General features: G+C 37.8%; 3 protein-coding genes and 1 pseudogene across 5 annotated transcripts; 1 reads left to right on the top strand and 3 right to left on the bottom strand.

Annotated features, from left to right (window-relative positions):
- Positions 1-14: 14 nt before the first annotated feature.
- LOC144643768 (serine/threonine/tyrosine-interacting-like protein 1) lies at positions 15-4,381 on the bottom strand. Its single transcript, XM_078503113.1, has one exon. It carries the CDS (start codon positions 4,263-4,265, stop codon positions 2,811-2,813), a length of 1,455 nt encoding a protein of 484 aa, XP_078359239.1. The 5' UTR covers positions 4,266-4,381; the 3' UTR covers positions 15-2,810.
- A 1,093-nt stretch (positions 4,382-5,474) lies between these two features.
- On the bottom strand, positions 5,475-14,683 carry LOC144643764 (germ cell-less protein-like 1). 2 transcript variants are annotated; one of them, XM_078503108.1, is made up of 9 exons: positions 14,446-14,683; positions 13,431-13,516; positions 13,008-13,045; positions 9,609-9,705; positions 9,354-9,451; positions 8,376-8,554; positions 7,581-7,888; positions 6,625-6,761; positions 5,475-6,300 (listed from the first exon to the last, which is right to left on the bottom strand). In XM_078503108.1, the coding sequence occupies exons 1-9, from the start codon at positions 14,553-14,555 to the stop codon at positions 5,965-5,967; spliced, it is 1,389 nt and encodes a 462-aa protein (XP_078359234.1). In that variant the 5' UTR covers positions 14,556-14,683; the 3' UTR covers positions 5,475-5,964. The 2 variants fall into 2 exon arrangements, with proteins under 2 accessions (XP_078359234.1, XP_078359233.1); XM_078503107.1 differs by having other exon boundaries at positions 14,582-14,682.
- A 50-nt stretch (positions 14,684-14,733) lies between these two features.
- On the top strand, positions 14,734-17,278 carry LOC144643765 (ELAV-like protein 2 pseudogene; annotated as a pseudogene). The gene is made up of 2 exons (XR_013568972.1): positions 14,734-14,808; positions 15,263-17,278. The product of XR_013568972.1 is annotated as an ELAV-like protein 2 pseudogene (transcript).
- On the bottom strand, positions 16,825-22,403 carry LOC144643766 (nucleoporin Nup37-like). Its single transcript, XM_078503109.1, has 8 exons — positions 22,294-22,403; positions 21,735-22,028; positions 21,127-21,278; positions 20,648-20,757; positions 20,059-20,240; positions 19,289-19,339; positions 18,879-18,963; positions 16,825-18,185 (listed from the first exon to the last, which is right to left on the bottom strand). Exons 2-8 carry the CDS (start codon positions 22,016-22,018, stop codon positions 18,072-18,074), a joined length of 978 nt encoding a protein of 325 aa, XP_078359235.1. The 5' UTR covers positions 22,019-22,028; positions 22,294-22,403; the 3' UTR covers positions 16,825-18,071.
- Positions 22,404-23,818: the final 1,415 nt, after the last annotated feature.

Here is a 23,818-nt window from a genome sequence, read left to right as displayed (position 1 = left end):
ATATGACTATTAAATGTTCATAACTTTGGTTCTTTTCAAAAATATACTAGTTTTGGGTAGAGGCACAGGGTCCGACCTCCCAGTAGAGCCTCAACCACAAAACCAGAGCTACATTTTTGAATGAACAATATATGCAAACTTGATTTTGTTTGTAAAGCACACAGTGAATACAGCTTCAAATTGAATTGAATGCATGGTATTCCTTTTAATAAAAATTCAAATTATTTTCAAAATCACATACCTACATAGTCACAGACATACAACTATTGCTAAGCAATGAAAGTACCAATAAATTAAATTCTGGCCAACAAGCCAACCTGCAATACACACCCAAGAGTTTTTGGCCTTCTTCACTGAATCGTTACTGCAAGACCAAAATATAGTCTTAACAGTATGACCACAAGTATACTTTAGTACATACAATGCCGTTGTTCATTACATGTGGTTAAGTCTATCACATTATCAACTTTTTTTACATCAAACCAAAATTTGACTACCCTGGGTACCAAAGCAAAGAAAAAATAACCCTCTGGTACCCAGGATAGAGTTGATCGCAGATGTTTAACAGGGTTTTTGCTGCCATGTCTGTTTCTAAAAAATTAATGTATGTTACATGGGTGTTGCAGTCTACATGATAATAAAAGGTACACCCCAAATGTTTTATAAATATACAAATTAACAAGAAAAATATTTACAACCTCTAAATAAAATATACAAGCAAAGTCAGGAATTTATGTCCGAGATTGTTTGAAAACATCATCAAGCCATTCCTTAAGTGGCATGGGGAAAAAAATATTTACTAGCTACCATTTTTAAATACCTCTTAAATTAATTTAAAGGACTAAATATTAAATATTTCAAAAATCATGGTGTCATACAAATGCATGTCTGAAAAGATTTATGCAGACATGATTTGGCATTGTGTTAAATTATGAGTAAAATGACTATATCTGTTATGTTAATTACATAAACACTTGATTATGGGGAAATTCATAATCTTAGAAAAAACTACCTGCAAGTGTCTATGTTTCCAATTAGCGATCACTTAGTGTTTGCATAAAGCTACATAAAATTACTGAATTATGTCATTTTTTATTGAAAAATAAGTAACTATATATACTGGTAATATAGTTACACATTTTCTATTTGTTAATTTGTAATTACACAAAAAGAAAAGCAATCATTAAGTAATGTAGTTGCTATTAGATTATTCACTGTTGAAACTTTTTTCGAGAGAGAATATGCTTTCCTGTTGACATTTTTGCTGATTTTGTAAAGCACCCTTTATTTGCATTCCTGAATCTGTTATGAAAAGGTAAATTAAAGTTATGAATAAAATTATTTATTACCACTGTCACTAAATGAAGAGCTTCTTTTCTAAAAATAAAGGACGAAATTTACTAGACTAGCAATCCTAGAAGTATGAAACCAGACATTCATGACAAGAAAAAAAAATACATGTAATCATTAAATATTAATTTGACTTGTATAAATTCATTATTTTTAAGCCTGAGATTCCCAGGAAAACTGAAAAAGCCTGCGACTGAATTGAAATATTTTCAAATCTGATCTTTGTAAACAAATCAAAGTGTTGTTTGCTTATGATTGGCACACCAATTAAATATTACTAGCAGCATGCAAACATCAGAAATATTTCTCAGCCCATGTTATAAATATATTTACAATATTTACGCTGTTGTGGTGTTTTTGGGTTGACATTAAAAGCAAATTGAACTAGATATTTATTTATAGAAATGCCGATAAGGCAAAGGAAAATCAATTTAGCAAACTGTTTCAAACAATTTCAAACCAAAATCAAATTTAAACACAGCATTATTCATCAAACAGACTGAGTAACAGACATCAGATTTCAGCTGCTCTGCATATATAAATATTTGCAAACACCAAAATATTAAAAACAACTGATTGACAACAGGAACAGCAGCTTTATGCCCTCATTACCAAAAAACTAGACAAACACAACCTAGGTTGTATCAGATGTAAACTTAGTGCAAGTACCTTCATAACTTTTCATGTCATTTTGGGTGAAATGGATAAAACTTTACACACCTAATGCACCTTTTGACTTCAGCTTATGAATATATTTTCTCTAAAAGCAACAAAATTTTCTTGGCAATGGAAACAGCGTTGGGCCATCTATAAAACAGATCATTTTCCCCAAATTTAATGAGAAATCGAAGTAGCCACTATCTAATGTCACCTACAACCCCACAGTTTAATTATGAGGAAACTCTTTGGTCTGATAAATAGCATAAATAGAACATTGAGGGCCTGATTACATCAGGTTGCCGGGATGACTTCCAGCCTAGTATTTTATGAGCCAAGCCAGCCCAGGATGGACTAGATTTGGCATGAATGTCAGGTTAAATTTAGCAGGAATGATTTTGGCACGAAGAATGAATCGAGTGATGACCTTTTTCTAGCCATTTGGTGTTTCATTTTCCACACTTGTGCAGCTACATGAGCTGCTTTGCCTCTACTTAGAATTGTTTCTAAATACTATTAAATACTATCTAGAATGTATAATTTTGATTTTTGTGGTCGGCAGTGTGCTCTAAAAAGAAATTTAATGCTGGCCCGGTGAACGTGATTACATGGACAATTTTCATCCCAACATTGCGATACCGGAATCTCGGCTTACATGGCTGGCCCAGCTGTCGTAATCACAAAGTTGTTTTTTGCTGCATTTGACAGACGTGCCGAGATCTCGTCCATACTGAGCCAGCCTGGCTAACTCAGCCAGCCCAGCTCATGTTGTCAGTCTTTTAATGTATGGTACATTGTCATAGCTAAAACCACAACTCGTCAGCATCAGTGTGTTTCCGTCCAAATATACTTTGCTCCCAGTCAGACAGTTGCTGTAAAAAGCCACGATTAGGTCGAATGCATGTCCTCCTATCCCTCACAAAGTCATGAGCCACTTTAAGAGTCCACTGCCTGGATTTCATCAAGTATGAAATGACGATTGTTGAGCTGCGGCTTACACCAAGATTGCAATGCACAAGGATGCGTCCACCTACTGACAAGGCATCACTAATAAACTGACAAGCCTTTGCGAAATAAATTTTTAGATCACTGGAAGGACTATCATCAAGCTTTATATTAAGATACTGAATGCGATCGATGAAAGGCGAAGGGTGTTCACTGCCAATGTTGATGACGTGTGTGAGCCACAGGTCTGATACTATCTTCGCATTGGTCGCTTGCTCCCCTCGGCCTAAATACATCTGGTTTTCCAAAATGAGAGAGGGATAAACGGTGATTTCCTTATGATCATGTCGAATGGTCAGCTCCTTTGTTGTGCACATGAAGGGCCAAACCTGTTTGAAACTATCATATCCTGAAGCTAGGAACAGAGGCTCTACCAATTCATAATTCATAAGCTCTCTCATGAGTTTAATTTCAGGTAGATCATCATTTCTAGTATCTGAGACAGAGTTTCCATACACTATAACGTGAGTGTACTCGCTGAGACGATTCGCAATAACTTCCTCACCCCCCTGCATGTACCCATAGCCAAACATGGGGTTCGTTGCCAAGTCACTGTATAAAGAACCCGCACAACGCGCCAAAATAATATGGCCTCGATCGTACTCTGCTTTGGGTCTAGCATCTACAACAAGAAGATACGATGGATCAAAGATGCTGGAATGTATTGCACCGTCCCAGAAATAGTTATACAGTTCATTCGCCGAAATTAAATTTGACGCATCAATGCTCCCGCTTGCTTGCCCAGGTAGCAGACCGGGTGATTGCGGGACAACACTGGAATTCAAGTCTTGAATGTCTTGATTTTCTTTACCAGAAACCGATAAACCGTTCAAGACCAGGTTCTTGCCTTGTTTATCACTCGGCTGACCATTCAGTGTAGCCCCATTCAAGCTCTCCGCGTTGTTATTCTTGTTTGGCCCTGAGAGCACTTCAATTTGCCTGCCATTTTGTTTCCCCTGAGGGCCAACCTCCCGCGGAGGCTTCGAGTGCGGTGTTTGGCGGTTGACTGCTGTTTGAGCATTTATGGAATCTCTTGAGGTTCTCCTTGTTATGTGGGAGATCCAAAAATTCTTGCTATCTTTTCTTTCCATTCCTTTAGCTTCTTGTCCTGTATCCTCTTCTTGCTCGCGCCGTTCATCTTTCATTTTCCCTCTGACACCTTTCGCACTCCCCTTGGATCGACTCGAAGGTACATCTCTTTTCGCCTTTTTCTCGGACTTCTGCCTTGGACTTCGCGTAAGGGACGCTCCCATCACTGAAGATCTACGATCAAACGCAACAGTAACTAGTTCCGAAAAGTTTGGAAAAAGAATTCAACTTGCGCAACGACAAACCAACAAAAGAACGCCATGTTTACTTTCATGACTTTTCGGTTAGACGTGAAGTACTGGGAACTAAAACAAATGGTTCTTGCCAGGGTAGGGTGAAGTGAAAACCTAGCGGGAGAAGCAAAATGAAAAATTCTGTCTGGTATAGTTTCACTGCGACGGACAGTCTGGACAGTTGCTGTTTTTAAGCCAATTTTTGAAGAAGCTTCATTTTATTGCTTGTTTTTGCGACCATTTCGCCAACATACACACGAAGACCGACCAAAATCCAAACTTCGTCTACTGAGCTTCCCGGAATCACGCACGGCCGCACCAATTTTGTAATCGGCGGTCCGCTGTATTTTCGAAATTCACCCCCTCCAATTCCTCTCTTATAGAGAGGTCTTGTAATACCCGCGGTATATGGTATCAGTGCAATTCCTGAGTTTTGATTGGTTTACAGGGTGAGGCCATGGCATATGAGCTCATATACCATGGGCCACAAACTGAATGGTAGGTGTACGCATCAGCAAATACAGTGGGGGAGCTCAAATTTTGCAATTCTTTGAGTGTTTTTTAATAAAACAATTATTCCACTCGCGCTTGTTGGATATGAGATAAGAGAGATTAAGCATGACGTTATACGGCAAACGCGAGCTTGCCTTTCATTGTTACCTTTTTATGGAATTCTAAAATTAATCCCTCATAAAAATAGGGGGAAATCCCACATTCACGACAAACACAAAACTACTCATTTCCGCGTACGAACGTCAAACGGCAGAAGTTGAATTTTTGCCAATTGCGGGAAAAATAAGTGTCATGCTTAACCTCTCTTAGTTATAGCCAATGAGGCGCGTAGCGCCAAGTCGGCTATCTAGCTACCATCTCATATCCAATGCGCGCCCATGGGATATATAATTGTTAAATATACACCTGATTGAAAAAACGTTGACCCATGAAAAGCACAAACCATAAACGATGCGGCCGAAATGAGGATATCGGAAAAAAGATACGTAATAGTCGTCTGACAGACCGTTACATGTGAACTACAATTCGCACATAACTAACGGTTTTCATTCACTTCATTTCATTTCATCCATTCATCAGAGAGCTTGAAAATGAAAGCAGTAGCTTGGCACGGCTGCTGAATCAAACTTTATAAACAAGGAAAACATATTTATTTTTTATAAATAAATTATGAGTATTGCAGATATCATTTACTTTTGCACGCAAAGCGAAAATATAACAATTCTCTTGCTGAAATTTAAGTAGAATCGGTTGTCGGATTCGCCTTATAAGAAAAAATTTATATCATTTTTTACTCATCTTTACATCTCTTTGAGTTTCACACTCGAGAAAAAATGCATACAGGTATTTCAATAATTACTTTCATTTGTTTTCGTTAACAACAATTTCCTGGTTTGTAGAAACCGATATTTTATTTACATTTAATACCAATAATGTTGACGACTGTTGTAGCCTTCCAAACTAAACTAAGCACTCTGGTACATATAGAAATATTTACAAAAAATAGGAAAAAATAAATTCTACTTGTTTATATCTTGTCTTTTTTGACTCGTCCAAACGTTACAGCGCAAGTAGATCAATTTAAACAAATTTTCTCTCCGTTAGTAATCACAGTTTTTCAGCTACTGTCATCTACAGCGGATACCAGCGCCATATGTACACTGACGCTCAGGGGGAAAACCACTGAGCGATCGAGTTGCAACACAACCTTTTCTTCATCCGGATCTAAAGTCATATCTAAAAGTCCAGAACACTTGTAATAACTTGTACAACCCTTTACATCGAATGCTGCTGCAGATACTTGAACTACAAGGTTCCTCTGTTGATGAAGACAAACCGTGCCGCTGACCGGATGTGTGTACGTGTTTCGTCTGAGTGACAGTTGCTTTGACTTGGGGCTGTACGTCATAATGACGTCGATACCATAAGAGAACCCTGTCCAACGCCAGCAATACTGTAAACGCAGAAATGGAAACATTTCACTGTCACTGCCAAATCCTTTTGGTGGACTATGATTGTAACCCTTTTTAGACGGAGGAAGAAACGGTTGCTAAAATTCACTTTACGAGGGTCTGGAAGAGTTTTTTCACTGATGGCTGAGATCTAAGATCTGCAAAATTTACTGATACCTAAGAAATGTGCTGAAATTGTAACTAATAGCTGAGATTCCAGCATCCCATCCAGACCCTCTTTACTGGCAACGTTATAAAGTTAGGTCACAAAATGCAAAAAGACATGTGAACTTGTAACAGTCACAAATGTGATCTAACTAACTTACCGGTGAGCTCCTCTCTAACATCCGGCCACACCTAATTGCATCACTACCGAATTTGGCGGCTGACGGGCCAAGGTCCCGATTTTGGGACATCGCTAACATGGAAGCCCACTGCGTCTTATACACTGGATGCAGCCAATCTGTAAAAACAAATACTGATAAACCATTCTAGAACCTTTGATCAGGCCTCAACAAAAATAAAATTTGTAACTGAAAGACACACAAGTGAACATTTCTTAACACTTATTCCAGATTTGGAAGGAAGGGGCTAGCTAAAGGCTTCTTTAAAGCTGACAAGATTTCAAACTTGGCCATCACCAATCCCATACATACATCCCCATAAGTTTTGGCAGAAACCCATAAGGGTTGAAACGTGTAACTCCCTATGATTCGCATTGTACAAAGCGTTTGCACATTCGTTTACACTAAGTACCATATTTGGAAAAGCACGAAATCACTAAGTACCATACTTGGATTAAATTCACAGCGCGCGCTAGCTCGCGCTCGATGGCGTAATCTTGTTTTTGAACAAGCTTGGTTAAATAAAGTTAAATTTGGTTAAATTCTCCTTTTTCATCTTCATGAGGTAGTCTGGAAAACTTCGCTTCGTTACACTTAATGAATTTCTTTAGTTTCTGTAAGAAATTTACGGCGTTTAGGTCGAAATTGAAGCAACTTACCGCAAAACCAAAAATTATGATGCGTGTGTCATTACGTGTATAAAACATTCGCGTACAAATTGTTCGTGTTGCCAAATATGGTACTTGGCAAAATGAATATTCAAACGCTGTGCGCGCGCGTTAAACGTTTCAACCCTTATGGGTTTCTGGTTTTGGTAATTAGCATTCTCCACTCTCCAGCAGGTTGTAGGAACTTTTCATACACTTTCTGTAACCACGTAAAAATACACATTTTTTAATTATAAATTTTAATGCCAACATAAAGAGAACTGAATATACCTTGAGGAATAATTCTGTCCGCATCTAGGAGCTGAATAGAACGCAGGTCATTTACCACATGGTGAAGTCTTATTGACCTGAAGGCAGGAACAAATACCTTGCCTTCATCAGTCTCTAGAAAACACTTCAAATCAGATGCTCGTGAAGAAAAGTACGTGTTGGTTTGTTCTCGTACATCTTTCCAGCTTCCTGTGCAGTCAGGGTGAAGTTGTACAAACATCCACATCTTCAGCAAGTTATATACGTCCACTTCAATCTGCATCACAAATAATCCCTGAGAACTCACCACTTGTCTCATCAGCTCAATGCTGCAAGGAAAAGAAAAAAAATTGTACTCTGCAGTGCTTAAATCTTTAAACACCTCAAGAACAGTATATGATTTTAATTTTCCAAATATTACATTGTTACTGATTATTCTTTAAGCACTGGCATTTTGTACAAGCCCTTGGTAAGAGCGTTTGGGAGGGGAAGGGGGTTGAGGATTGAGTAAGTGTTAAAAATAGCTTAGGAATTTTATGTACTGTGTGGAGCAAATTTGTTTTTTGGTTTGAATTTTTTGGTCTTTTCTCTGTTGTCTTATTTTTATTCAATGTAGTGTCATAATTTGAAACAAAGGGAAATAAGTTCGAACTGGTCTTTCTCTTAGGTAGGTAGTTAGTCATACGTACACACGACCCCTCAAGCATGTATTTGCTTTAAAACAGATCGTGGTTAAATAAAGGTTTATTATTATTATTATCTGAGGGCTTGAAAAGTTTCTAAGTGTCCCTAAGTGAATGTGTAGTTCGTATCTACCTGATGTCTTTCAGAAGTGATACAGATGTCTCAGAAGTGAGTCTCCTTTCAAGCCACTCTACACACTTGGTTTCCAACTGATCCTCACAGTATTGTGTGGCTGCAGCATGATACGTACAAACTGTTGTTTTGTTTATTGTCTCCATCATTGCTTCAGTACACTGTTGACACAAGCCTTCCTACAAAGACAACAGATTGAAAAGTTTGTCACTACCCCTGGCTGGAATCCATGATGCAGTGCATCACCCAGATGGACAATCAGAGACAAAGTAAGGTGCCTTGCCAATGCAGGCTTTTTAGCCAAGATTTTAGACCAAAGAAATCATAAAACTAAGTAAGCAAGACTTCTATGATTTCAACAAATAACTTCCATACTGATGACAATGCCAAACTGTTGTTAACAAATGGTAAACATCACAGTATGCACTATTGAGTTACAGATGCACGTGGCAGGTTGCTAAGCATGAAAGAAGCCTAAGAGTTGCCCAAGGCCATAGCCGAGGGCGACTCTAGCTTCTTGAGTAAAACTGCTATGAACTACAATGTAGCATCACATCCAGGGGAAGTAGCAATACTCCTATGCAACTACACAAACCAGGACAAGCTCTGGGAGTTTGGGCCAATTTGGTTCAAGAGCAGACTTTTATAGAGAGTTGTATTAAATTAAGTGTACAAATAACTTACAGTTACTACATTTTGTAAAAGAAAGGGGTTTTTTACCCTCTTAGCTTTATCTGTTTTATAGAAATCAAGTGGGCTCACAACATTAAATGTAGATTATTGGCTAGCATCATGGGCACACAATGCATGTACATGACTAATGTAGTGCTCAGTAGCCCCTTTCACACATTGGGATCCTATGAAGCTGGCCAAATTTTATAGCAAGCTTCTTAGCTGTTAAGCCTCGTTTTGAGCACTGTGGGCCGAAGTGCCAACCAATGATTCATTTGAAGCCACTTTATTCTAAACCAGGCTCACCAATTGAAGCAAGTGTGCAGCAGCTAAGAGGGGTACTACTGTAGCTGGAGTGATCATCACTTCATCACAGTACAACGAACCAAATGCTGTATTCAATGCTGCCAAGAGAGAGATGAAAGGGCACAGTGACATGTAAATTGATTGTTTTGAATTACTTAAAGAAACACTGGAAGGACTGTCATATGATGGATGACACAGGAAATAGCATCAAAGTGGGCATTTTGTAGTTTTACTTTGTTATTGAATTTTTTTTACCTTCAATGTCGATATTCTCATCTGGGATCTCCAAGGTTATATGCTCTTCTTTAGACTCTTTCCAGGATCCATTGAACATGCTTTGAAAGTATTCAGACTGGAAATATCAAATAATAATGTTATGTCAGACTGGAAACAAGAGCAGTTTGTGGGAGCGGGGGAAAGTCTATACGGGCGAAAAAAAAAATGGGCGAAGAAAAGTCAAGAACGAAAAAATAGCCCCTGGGGACAACCTCTTACCGGACCAGTTCCAAAAGGATGCAGTCGTTCTGGCTTCTGATTGGTGCCAGAAAACCTTTGTTTTTTTCTGCCAATCAGAGAGCAGCAAGACCAAGAGTCGTTTCGTGTGTTCTTACACGGATAGATACACGAAGCCTAGTTGGTCGCCATGTTTTCTGTTCGTTGAAGCTACAGTTGGAAGAGAAAAGTTGCAGTCACAGATGTAGGGGAAATCGTTCGGCATATCTGCAAGAAACGTACGCGAAATACGCTGGATCTTCGTAGGTATCGTACACACACCGATTAACTGATGTCGATATAACTTGGACAAACAGTTTCTGGTTTCTTTTTCCTGCTTCCTCGCATCACTTGCTGTGACTGAAACTGTGCCAATGCAGAGTATTTTTTTTATCGCACGGGCCAGGCAGGTATGTCAAGCAACGAACAGCTTCGTGTACGAGAGGAGCACAACTTTCTTCAGCTTTCTTTGAGAACAGTGAATTTCATGATGTAATATTTGTTTTTTTCCCTGACATAAACGTGCAAATGTAAATGCACTTATTTATAAGCTTAACTTGTTTATTAAATCTTTGTTTTTAATTCTAATCTGATGTTTTCACTGATTTTTATTCGTGAAATATGTCATTTTAATTTTGTAAAGTGCAAATGATTATTATTTATGAAAATTGCACAATTAAAATCAATATTATTATAATTAATGATATTGAGTCGCAGAATTCTTCCAAGCCACTGTATATACCAATGTCGGTCGTTTTAATAGACTCCTCATCAATGGGCCTGGCTGTTTTTTGAGATGTAGTTTTTTTAACTGTATAACTAAAAACAATTAATAGCCTGTGTGCCTCTGCCCAGTCTAGCTCAGTCGACAGTGTATGTGTGATGATAAATGGGATGAAGTAAATTGATTGATTGACAAGTGGTTTTTAAAATGCCTTTGAAAAACAATGACGTCTTCATTTTGATAATACAGATTGAGATACTGTATATCTATTGTGCTTTTCAGTAACATGAACTCAGCTCAATCAACCGCTAAACCGGTTTATAGTTTTTGCTACTGTCAATCATCTAAGCGGACCAGTCACGGGAGACATTTAAACCAGGTCAAATCTGTTGGCTTGTTTTTGTTTTTTAAGGTTTGTGGGTTATTGCCATTATTATGATTGACGGCAGCAAAAAAGCAATCTTTGGGTTTTGAACTTCAGAGTTCAGGTGTTACTGAAAATGATCACTGATGTATTTACATATGTTGTTCATACCAGGATCAGGTGCCACTGTCATATTTTTAACTCAAGCTGTGCTGCACAGTAATAGAAAAATGCCTGGCAATTCAATGATCATGGTGATTTTTCAGTCAGTGACACAGCAAACTTGTAATTTCAAATCTCCCAACATGCAATGAACCTATGACATCCCAGTAAGTAAATTCCAGATGCTCTGCTTTTGATCTACTTGTAAGGCTTGTGGAAGTTAATCCTACACTGTATTTCCCTATGAGAAATATCCTGTTTACTGCCAGGATGTGATGTTTTTAGCAACTGCAATCATAAAACATGTAAACAAAACGTAAAGATCTTAAAACAAACCTTTTTTGTGTTCAAACAAGAAAAGGAGAAAGACCAACAAGGTGTAGAACAGCAGGCGTTTGTGTAATTTCTTGCCTTAAAAAGGTCACCCATTTGGCTTTGCAGCCATTTTTTGTTTTGAAACAGTATTGTCACTTCAAAACAATAACACACAACCTCAAAGCCAAACAGATAAACATAGTACTAGGTGGAACAAGTAACAGTACTAGAGTCTACATTTACCTCTTAGAATGCAATGTGATGGCATTGCATTCCCATTCTTTCATCAGCTTTGACGATTTAATTTTTTTGAGATCTTCCAAGGAAATGCATTTTAATAAAGACTTTTTCCAAACAATTTTACTACATTCCTTGTCCAATTCCAAGCAAGAGTGACTGATCTGTGCTTGACACAGTCCTTTGGATTCAACTCCTTGTTGTCTATCAGGCCATACAAATTTACTGGTAATTCATTCATCAAGCATGATGCTTTTACTGGGGTAATTGACAATATTCATATTTGAAAGATAAGGTATACAAGTTACAGGGGCATGCAACAAAGCATTTTTGTAAAGTATAAAACAGGGCTGCCATATTTACACTTTGAATGCAGCATTTGAGGTAAGGAAGTAAAGTAGTTATTTGTACAATTGCACTTTTTCTACATGCGAACACAGGTTGATAGCCAAATATAAGTAATAGGAGTTATCCCCAAAGTTGAGGTGACTAGTGGTAGATATTTGTGAGCTACTTTGGTGCAGTGAACCACAAAGAGGTAGTATTTCCAATGGGAATAATGAAAATAATACTTGCCTACCAAATAAGAATATTTTCCAAATTTTAGATGGAATTGGTTCTTATTAAAATGGGTGTCTAAATGGTAAATTTCAGGCTGTGGGTTGTTAATCTTCTAGGCTCTTACAGGCAAAACTTCACTATGTAAATATGCACCATACTCTCTAAGATAGTACATGTATGTACCTCTATATACATACTGAGGAACCTGAAGGGGTGAAATAAGATTTGACAAATTTAAATAATTACAGAAACTCGACCACAAGGTTTCTCTTTCTCTTTTTATTAACAAAAACAAAAGAATAGACTCGACCGTCATGGCAATTTTCTTCCAAATGAATATTACTCATTGTGAACAAGTACTCACATGGCGCTCGATAGCATTGGTGCACTCGTACACGAAGCTGTTCGTTGCTTGACATACCTGCCTGGCCCGTGCGATAAAAAAATACTCTGCATTGGCAAAGTTTCAGTCACAGCAAGTGATGCGAGGAAGCAGGAGAAAGAAACCAGAAACTGTTCGTCCAAGTTATATCGACATCAGTTAATCCTGGTCTTGCTGCTCTCTGATTGGGCAGAAAAAAACAAATGTTTTCTGGCACCAATCAGAAGCCAGAACGACGGCGTCCTTTTGGAACTGGTCCGGTAAGAGGTTGTCCCCAGGGGCTATTTTTTTCGTTCTTGACTTTTCTTCGCCGATTTTTTTTTTCTTCGCCCGTATAGACTTTCCCCCGCCCCCACAAACTGCCCCTGGGTCTCCGAGGATGAGGAAATTAATATGTCTTATTGATTACACTTCTACCTGGCACATGTAAATTCTGTGAAGCTTCCATTCCTTTCCTGTGAAGAAAGGAGAAGCATGAATTCAATCCTGGGGGAAGGTAAAATGTAACATAGCATGAAATATGTAAATCTTCACTGATCCTTGATTTCCCTCACATGAAAGGGTCATTCATTGTCAACTTGGCTAAGTACACGACTTGTATGAGGTAAGTTATCTTTACAGTAACTAATTCAGGCCTACTGATCAGAATTAAGTGTATTTGAATCTTGGATGCCTGACAACTAGCCTGCATGCAGACGTCACAGGAAAGAAATAGGAGACGTCTGCATGTAATCTACCTGACCATTTGAAGTCCACCACCCTTCAGGACCATTAGCAGTGCTGCTTCCATGAGTGTATTTCTGTAATTTGTATTATCGAGACTGAGATATGATTACTTACCAAGAGCCTCTATTGTTACATCACTTCCTTCTCCATCAAGAAAGAGTGTCTGGTAAATATAGTCACAAGTGCCCTTCAACTTTTTCCTACAAAACAGCAAATAAACAAACTCACATTTCTGATGCTGAGGCCATCCCAATAAAATGTGTTGTTTCCCATCACCCGACCGACCCATTTTTTTTTTCGAAATGTAAAAAAAAAAACAATTCCAGATTCACTAGTCAAAGAGGCAAGTAGTTGAAGTTACAAGCACACGATCTTGTTTTATTAACGACAATTGGTATGATGTGATGTTCTTAACATTATTTAACATCGATACTAAGTTTTTCAAAGGCTGTTTCGTGCCAGCGAGATCAGCTGAAACAAAATCTTTTGGTTCTGCATCTCCTGGCTTCTTAAATTAACCCAGATCCCTTAAAGTGTACATTTTTTTTTTTTTGCTTGACCGACCGGCTCACCATCACAAAACACGGGGGATGGGAAACGAAACATTTTATTGGGATGGGCTGATAAAAAAATAATAATAATTAAAAAATAAAAAAAAGTAAAAACAGGGAGAGAGAGTGAGGTACCCCCGGAAGTGTTAATCAGTTGTAAGTATTGTAAACAGTGGTAGCAAATTCAATAAAAAAGGAAGTTCCAATAAAAAATTAACTTTCATACATTAACTGAATACTTCTGTATAAACATTACCCAGACAGACACACCTGTTGCCCCCCACTGCAGCTGCACAATTAAATAAAATGAAGATCTGTTGTTCGTAGTTTGAAGAATTAGTTACTCGTTAATTCTGCCGGAGTGTATTTAATATTGTACCTTCACTGAAAACTGGGAATGGAAACCCCTTCGCCAAACTTTTCCTTACTAGCTATTTTATGCACTGAGTTGGAAATGTTTCCAAGCCTTAAAGAATTTTTTTCTTAAACTTATGAAGATTTTCGGATAGTAATAAATACTAAGGAGAAAATATAGTTTGTAGATTGACTGATACGTTGCTAGTTTTCAAAGCTATAACCTCTTTACAACATCTACGACGCCATCGTCGTCTTCACTTTGGCCTCCTTCTTCATCCTCACATTCAGAGTGTTTCCTTTTCCCTCCTACTGTTGATATTGTGGAACCCATTGTAGAGAGTTTGCAAAGCCTCTAACCTTCCTCCGTTCAGCAGAATAACTTGTAGGAATCTGCTCTGTAGAGCTTCCACTTCAACTTCCAAACGGCCATGACTGTTTACCATCCCACAATACCCTGCGGGATGAGTAGCTTTTGCAAACTGCAAAGCAGTGTGGGTAATTTGCATATGGAGGTCGTGAAAATCATGCTGTGAAAACCGATAAAAATTGAGATTTTCTGATTTCGGAAATCACTTTATACAAAGGTGAGTATTGAAGTATAAGCATGAAAAACTAAGAGTGATGATGATGATCGAAAAAGGGTTGTAATGGATCTTTTTTAGATGATTTTTAATGGACGAAGTAGCTAATTATTACTTTGACAAGTTTCATGATATTAAAGCCTTCATCAATGAACTGCGACAGATCTTCGTAGCTTCATGAGCGAAAATCTTTCTACTGATACTTGACAGTATACGGCGAGGAAACAAGCCGTCTTTAGTAACATGAATGACTATGGGGTTATCTCGGGAATTCTTGTTTTTGATTTTAATAGCTTTACTTTACAGTTTGTGGTGTGAATGAAAAATCTGTGGCCATCTGTGAATCATTTTTCAGACAGGGCGTTTAAGCGTCATACCTGGTCGTTTTATTGTTGTTTTTTTATGATATCATTTATGCTAGAGCTGACTTGTGATTCTGTTTTTTTTTTTTATCCAGAAAGTTTTTAAAGCCAAAAGTACCAGAATTTGTTTTCCACCACGTTGATTGATAACTCTGACATTTGTGAAGAGTTATCTTACAGTCCAACTTTATCAGATATTTGTATCCCTTGTTTAAATTTTGTTCTACTATGGCAACTGTAGGAAGCATCAGTGACGAATCTGAAAACAAGACAAACTTGATCATCAACTACATACCACAAAGCTACACTGATGCCGAATTCAAAGCACTGTTTCAGAGTGTCGGCCCTACCAAAAGCTGCAAGATCTGCCGACACAAATCATCAGGGTACAGCTATGGCTTTGGGTTTGTGGAGTATTTTACCCCTGAGCATGCACAGTTGGCGATTGATACACTCAACGGTCATCAAATAGAAAACAAATTCTTGAAGGTTGCATTGTCTAGAAAAGGGGGAGAGAAAATCAAGGGAGCCAACTTGTATGTCCGTAATGTCCCAAAAAACTGGACAGCTGATGACCTGAAGGTGCTTTTCATCCCCTATGGCAATATAATCAATGTCAAGATCCTAACTGATCAAATAACAGGTACCTCCAAAGGTGTTGGGTTTGTTTTATACAATATGAAGTCAGAAGCTGAAGCTGCGATTAATGCCTTGAATAACACAATGCCTTCTGGAGCAGCAGAAATCATGTATGTGCGTTTTGCTGATGACAACACCACTAAATTAAAGCCACCACCTGCAGCAGCTGCTACCTCTCAGCGACCCAGTTTTAATCTACAACCATCAGGTGCAGTTGGACCCATGGCACAAGCCATGATGAATCGCCGCGCTAACCGATTCAACCCAATGATGGGAGGGCCCCAAATTCCCCCATCAACAGGGTTCAACCAGATCACGTCCCCTGGAACTGGTGATGGCGTCACTCTGTTTGTTTATAATGTTGGTACCCAGGCAACTGAAGCTGCTGTTTATGAACTGTTTTCGTCATACGGTGAAATAAGGAAAATAAACGTCATGTGGGATTGGGAGAAGTCACAGTGTAAAGGATTTTGCTTTGTTACCATGGCTACAATGGCACAAGCTCAAGCTGCCATCCAAGCATTAAATGGTTTTATGTATGCCCAACGTCCTTTGCAAGTTAAACTTAAAACTCCAAAGATGTAACTCTATACACATAATATATGGAATTACTGATGTAGTGCATTTCATGTTTTGTCTAACCAAAATGAACTTCACCACTGGTTAATTCTTGAAGTTAAAGTGCTGTTAAAATATTATTGCCTTTCATAACCTTAATGTTGTTGTTGTTTACTCCTTGACATCTGTAGTGGAAACCACTAAGTGTAATAAAAACCATTTATATTGATAAAAGATATAAGGCCCAGTTTATTTACCAGCAATTAGCAAACTCCATGTTAAATGTATTAAAGCTGCAGTATTTCTTTTGAGAACTGAGAATGACAAGTCCAACATGAAGAACACAGTTTTGTGTAATGCCAGTGGTAATAATTTATAAGTAGCCTGTTAACATATAGTGTCAAGCTTTTGGACCTAACAACAGAACCTAACTATTTTACAGGACATAAATGTACCACAGTTCTCATACAGAAACCATGTATTTTTTTTTCTTTTTCTTTTACATTTAATAAATCTGTACATAATATTGCTACCATGGTGCTTTATGGCCTTATCTACACTACACCATAGCTTAGTACCTATTGGCCCATCTTTGCTCTTTAATAGAACAGATCACATATAAGATTCCCCTTTTATCTTGGACTTACTTATTATTGGTGTCAATCCAGTCATAGCTTTAGACGAACTTTAGCTTTAGGCATAGGTTTTAAACAAGTACAGTTACAGTAGTTCTCTCAAACTTGTCAAAAATATTATTTCACTCTACAATCTTGTGGAATTACATGTACAACAAAAGCAGTTAAAAGGATTACTAAAGAACTACAGAAGGACAAAGGAGCTGTTATTAAAACCAGATAACTTTGGAATTGTACATTAAACTTGAAAGCTTTTACAATAAACTTATCTTTTCTTCAGCTTGTTATCACTTTTTCAAAACTGCTTTGGCATTAGAAAAACACTGCTGAGTATGTAGATGGGATGGATCTTGGCTGACACAAAATTATCAGGCCCCAGTTGTTCAAAGGGTGGATAACTCTACCCCTGGATAAATCACTATCCAGTGGATAGTGAAGTACGTTTTGTGTTAGAGTTATCCACTGGATAGTGATTTATAAGGTGGATAGCGTTATCCACCCTTTGAACAACTGGGCCCAGCATAGCAACCCTCCAAGTTAAGACCATTTTAGTCGCCATGGCGACTAAAATTTTGGAGCTGGCGACTAAATTTGAACCAAGGTCGCCAGCCTGGCGACTAAAATTGGGAGTAAAGATTAAAAACATCAGCTTAATTTGGTGACTAAAATTTTTCACTGGCGACCAAACTTGAGTAGTTGGTGGCCAAATGGCCACTAAGGAAAAAAATAAACTTGGAGGGTTGCATAGTGTAGCAGCTCTTTTAAGATTGAAATTCTACTGGTCCTTTTGTGTAGCAGTTGCAACATATGTCATATTTGTTACACAAAAAAATATAATGTAAGTCTGGGATGGCTGTCTTGTTTCTCTTAATAAATATTGAAAACTTGCTTTTTAGGATTGATAATTCCTATAAGGCAAAGCCAACACAACCTTTTCCCCTTGGTAGCATCTGGTGTACTTTTCAAATGATTTCCATCGCTATTCAGAGGTAATGTCATTGAAATGGTTGATTTTGGAGATGACTATACACGTTCCTTTCATCGTCTGCTCCTTGGTGTAAAAGCCACACTGTTACACTTCCAGGAACCATAAGTGAACCTTGTTTCCGCCACCTGTCGCACACACAGGCAAAGAAGGATGCCAAGAAAGACCTCCTCCAATTGGCATCTGGCATGAAACTGGCATCTGTCACACAAAAAAAGAATGCCAAGTTCTTTGCAACTTAAGTATGTTATTAAAACAAGACATCACATTATAATATTGTACATGTAATGGCACACTGAACAATGACAAAAGGGAGCATTTTGCAGGACAGACTGGATGGCTTTTAAAAAGATTGTACGAAAGGGTGTTTTCTAGTTATTATGCATGAATATATTTGTCACGTGTCTGTGAAAACTAAAATGTCGCACTTATCAACAAAGTTGTAAAGGAGCGAAACAAATGACTGAAATAGAAGGTTTTAAAATGTTATTTAACCACTGAGGTTTTGATAACAAGCATTCCCTCCTTTATTCTCAGGTGCTGAGTCGAGTGGGTGGGCACCTGAGCAAATTACTTCGCACAGTGTGCTCAAGTGCTCAACTGAGTGAAATGAGAGACTGCTTGTAGTCTACATGAGATCTGTTAACTGAGGAAATATTGTTGCAAGTTTTAAACAAAGAATAAGGCCAATATACAAATACCAGCACATTTTTACAAATTGAATTTACAAGATATGGTCCTCCCTGTGTCCAAATATAATATTTAGAGAAACGATGCTGAAATGCACTGATCAAGACAAGTGAACACTTGGGCACTAACTGCTGATTGTAGAATCTAATCAAACATAGCTACGATGTGATGCAAAATATAAAGTTTTTCCGTAATTCAACTGACCTTGCGGTGTTCTATGTGGTAGACGTTGATATAGTTGCCAGGACGACCAGTTGTGGCAAACAGATTCTCATGAATATTTGACCATCTATATTAAGAAAATACCGGTAAGCTAATGTTACTAAAAACCAAAATAAATTCCCTTTTATAATGTAACAAGTGACTCTTTTATTCAACTTTCTAATACATACTTGTAATCATGTTATATGAAAATGATGTGACCAGAAAAAGAATTTAACTTATATAATTAGTCTAATGTTTAGGAGTTTAACGTTAAATAATTTTAAAAATAAATAAATGCATAATTATAAATGCTGTAAAAACAATGATGGCAGCTCTGTGATAGAACAAGTAAAACACTGGCCAGTGTTCTATAAAAATAATTTATGTACATTAACATATCACTGAGTTACCTAAATTTGCACACTCCTTTTGAATGAGCCTGGTCTGTGATTTCAGGTAAGCTGTAATAGAACAGATTATGGACGTGACTAGTACCCTATATTATAATAATTACATCAATCTCCAAGCCAAGCTGAATACAAATTAATTTCCCAATAATAGTTGACAATTATTTTCTAAACTTATACTTTCCTTATTGCCACCTGCTTCCTCAATAATGGCAAACTTAGATATAAACTAGCAGTTCAGCAACCTCAGGGTTAAAAAACAACAAAACTACAGTTAAATCCCGAAAACTCAAACCTCCAAGGGAACTGAAATCAAAAAAGGTTCGAGATATCGGGGGTTCGAGTAATCAAAGGTAAAATTACTGTAGTAAGAAAACGACTTGGAGGGGAATTGAAAAAGGGTTGAGTTATCAGGAGGTTTGAGTTATGGAGGGTTTGAGTTATCAAGATTCAACTGTATATATAAAGTTTGTTAACATTTTTTTACAGATAAGCATACATACATACATGCACATTTTAGAAAGCCAATGAAGGTGATAGAGCAAGGGTGTGACATGGCGGAATCTTGGTTAACCCTTGACCAGTCTAGCTGCAGCATTCTTTTGAATTGAATTTGAATTGATTCAAAATTTCAGAGTTCGCATATCACTGAAAACTGCTGCACAATAATCACCTTTTTGTTAGGATATGATTTAGAATTTCGGGTCAAAGTAACAGAAATCATTGTCATGGTTTTCTTGCAATTTTTTTCAAAAAGAGACACGGCAACATACCTTGATTTGGACATATCCCAAATAAGCCAGTCATCCATAGCAACTGCACCAACTTTTAAAGCATTAGTTTTACACCAGTCCGCTGAGATCAGAGGCACCTGACCTGCACTAAGTGACATGATAGGCTGCTGGCTCACCAGGTCATAAAATCTTATGATCCCATTCTTTTCTGCAACCATCAGCTGTTGGGAATGAAAAACTGCTGTAGGTCACAGGGCCACCCATCAGGGGATGCCACTAACAGTGATACTACCTCCTAATCCTCCCAAGTATAGGTAAACAAACAGTTGAACACTTAACACAGATCTCTATACATAATGCTGTCGTCAGAGTGGAACAAGGTGTCTTACTTTGTCAGGAAGGAAAAAAACACAAAAGATTTTTTTTTGAACCAGCCAAAACAATTCTTGAGGCCCCAGTAGTCATTATTTTAAGCACTGTTAGATTCACATAAATTTTTAAGGCGTGGATTTGACGTATAATAAAAAAGAATTGGAAATGAAAATGGAAGTTTTCTATGACAAGGAAATTTTGTAATTAAAATTAAATTTGTAGTGCACCAAAATTTTCATTTCATATATTTCCAAACCTTGTTTGGTTCACTGGGATTCCACTTGACACTAACTCCTGCTGAGCCAAGAGGAATGCTAGTTTTTTCTGTTCCAGTCTCAAGATCCCACAAGCGACAAGTATGATCATCTGAAAATCAAACCATTATTATTGGTATCATTTTCTTCATGGTGAAACAGCCCTTGTTAAAAGGCCACCCTTGGAGAATAAGCAAATGGCCACTTGACTTGATAGAGGTCTGCCATAATTAAGCATTGGGTGCGATGCAAGTTACTTAGTTTCATTTCTTGTTTAAATCATGCAATGTTTCATGGACCCTATAATAAACAATTAAAAGTAGAGAATAAGTGAAAAACATGCGGCCTTTTTTAAACAAATTTTGGTACTCTATTCCATCCTACCAACTCCTATAAAAACCTACATGTAGTAGCCTAGAATGTTGCCAAGAACAGTTTTTAGTGAACATTAAAATAAATAATTTGCTTGATTATTGCTTACCGCTGACACTAGCAACATCAAGACCAGACACTGGTTCAATAACACAGTCATTGATGTAACTTAAATGTCCTTCCAAAACTGTTACTGATGACGAATTCCTACCATCAGATACAAAATACCGAAGCTTTCTGTCCTCTCCTGCAGTACAAAACCTATATACCAGCAAAAAATGTATATATAAATACAAATATTCAAACCATAAGCAAGATTCTATTATACCATAGTGTATTGTTCCAGAAAATATCCACCCCCGCAGAAAGTTATTTCAGAGGAGTAGCAATACTACTATTTTCTGCAAGTTACAGAAATTGGGATAAGCTTTGGCAATGTGGACTTCTTCAGTCCAGTTGTGTTGCAGCTCTTGTAAGCTTGTAATTTTTCTGGTCTTCTAGCGAAGTAGTTGCTATTGTTTTGGGACTAGGGGCTTGAACATTCCTATTGTTTGTTCTATTGTTCCCTTGAGGGGAAGAGAGCCATTCATGTGAGACTTTGTGAGACCAATTTAGTCCGAGTCCAGATCAAGGGGTCTGTGTGGCATGTGATCTTCATCAGCGAGGAAAGACTATATCAGAGCTATTTTAGCTTTTTTAATAAAACAAACTACTTACTGGAAAGAATAAGGTAAATGTTGGATGTTTGTTTTTGGAGACCAAGCGATAGAGTGAACACTTGTTCCATGGTGAAAATCTGTGATGTGTTGAAACTGTAACACAGGAAGGTGGCTGTCTGGGGCCTCCTCTTGGAAAAGACACATGCCCAGTGCTACTCTGTTGTCACCACCATAAGCAATAAGACCTGCTGCACTGTTAAATGGACAAAACTCGACAACTTTCACATCTTGAACACTTTCAAATGAAAATGTACTGGGTACCTCTTGGATTCCAGATGGCATCTTTTCTCTGCTACATAAAAAACGGCGACACCATAATAACGTTAACAAGAAAAAGTGCTAAGCTCTTTAGCAAGTAAGCTTATTCAAAATGGCGCCAACGACCAGTAACCAACAATGTCCACGATGAGTCGTTGTTTAAGACTTATTGTTCATCTAGTAGCTATCCAGAGAAAAGTAAAAATATTGTCTTATGAATTATTTCAACACAGAAGACCACTTAACTCGTTATATGTACACCTTTACATTAGAAACGCAAAACAAAACATTTTACTCACATTGGCCGTGCCTCGTGAACAGCAAAATCAAGCAGGCGTTACAAGAACCGAGCAACTTGTGGAATGGAAACGAGTGGAAGCGGGAAAATTTTGTCGTAGTTACCAGTCTCTAAGCAGCAATATAATACAAGTATTGAGAAAAGCACGCAGGTCTCTGTGGAGTCGTTCCTAGGGACCTCCGCTTCCGCCTCCTCCGCCCCCTCCTCCCCCTCGGCCTACTCCCACTCCTTCTCTTCCTCTTACTCCTCGCCCCCTCCTTTCTAATTTCATTCAAATACAATATGACAGGCGTGTTAGTGATGCAATGCACAGTACTTTTTGGGTATACAGTATAAGAACACATGATTTCGGAGGTCAGGCTGATCGGGTTCTTATTTAATGGGTGCTTAGTAGTGACAAATTGGCCTCAAAGTGTTCTTAAAATGTTCTTAAATTTCTATATTAGTAATACTACCCAAAAATGCCCCTAGATGTAAAATTAACATAACTTAATAAATATTCTTTGATTTTAATGATCACAATCATTGAGCCTATAGATGAGATGACTGGCTGTCCTTCATTATAGGTAATGATGAATAAAATCACTTGTTTTTTATGTACCGTATTTATTCGATTAAGCGCCCTGGGCGCTTATTAAATTTTTGGACCTTGAGAGTGGGCGCTTATTCGAGGTGGGCGCTTATTCGAGGCTGGGCGCTTATTAAATTTTCGCGATTTTCAGCAAAAAGTAAGACTATTTTTGTAACCAAACAATAAATAATAACAAAACGTGAAGATGTACCAAAGCAAAATTTTAACTGTTCATTGAAAGTTTCTGACAAAACTCAGTCATGGGGGGAGTCTTCTTAGTAGTACTTAGTCAATTTCAATAATCAATACTCCTCTTGTGCACTTCAGTTTTTTTGTGTGGTGGGGGTGGGCGCTTATTCGAGGCTGGGCGCTTATTAACTTTTCCTACCTTTAGGGTGGGCGCTTATTTGAGGTGGGCGCTTATTCGAGGTTGGGCGCTTAATCGAATAAATACGGTAATTATGACACCTTTTCCTTTTTATAAGAACATGCTGAATTTTTCAGGCTGATCTTGTTCTTATAAAAATGGGGCTTCATTGGCTAAATTTCAGCCTGATGTTCTTAATCCATTTGTTCTTATATGCGGGTGTTTACTGTACCTGTACTCAGTGTTATTGTCGATTTGTCGTTGATATTATTTTTTGGCTTTAATATTGTTTGTTTACTTTGTTTGGGTTTTCATGACCTGTAAAGAAACTCGGCTTGGTCCGCGGTGAACAGTATTTGCATGCACATCAGTTTTCCAGTTGTCAAACAGGTTTTTTAATAGCGTATAGAAACAGTAAAACCAGAACACTGTCAAAGTTGTCACGTTGGACGTATAAAAATGTTTTCATCAATCCGCAGTTCAAATATGAATTCTTTCATATACTTCACGTCAAACGGGAACAATAATTTGTCCAAATAATACTGCAACCTGGCAACAAGTTGTTGCTAGCGTTGCAGTGGTCTTCGG

The sequence above is a fragment of the Oculina patagonica genome, chromosome 2 (genome assembly GCF_052425735.1).
Source record: "Oculina patagonica isolate OP01 chromosome 2, crgOcupat, whole genome shotgun sequence".
Classification (NCBI taxonomy): domain Eukaryota; kingdom Metazoa; phylum Cnidaria; class Anthozoa; order Scleractinia; family Oculinidae; genus Oculina; species Oculina patagonica.
Note: the sequence above shows the minus strand (reverse complement) of the source record. Positions and strands in the feature narration are given on the sequence as shown.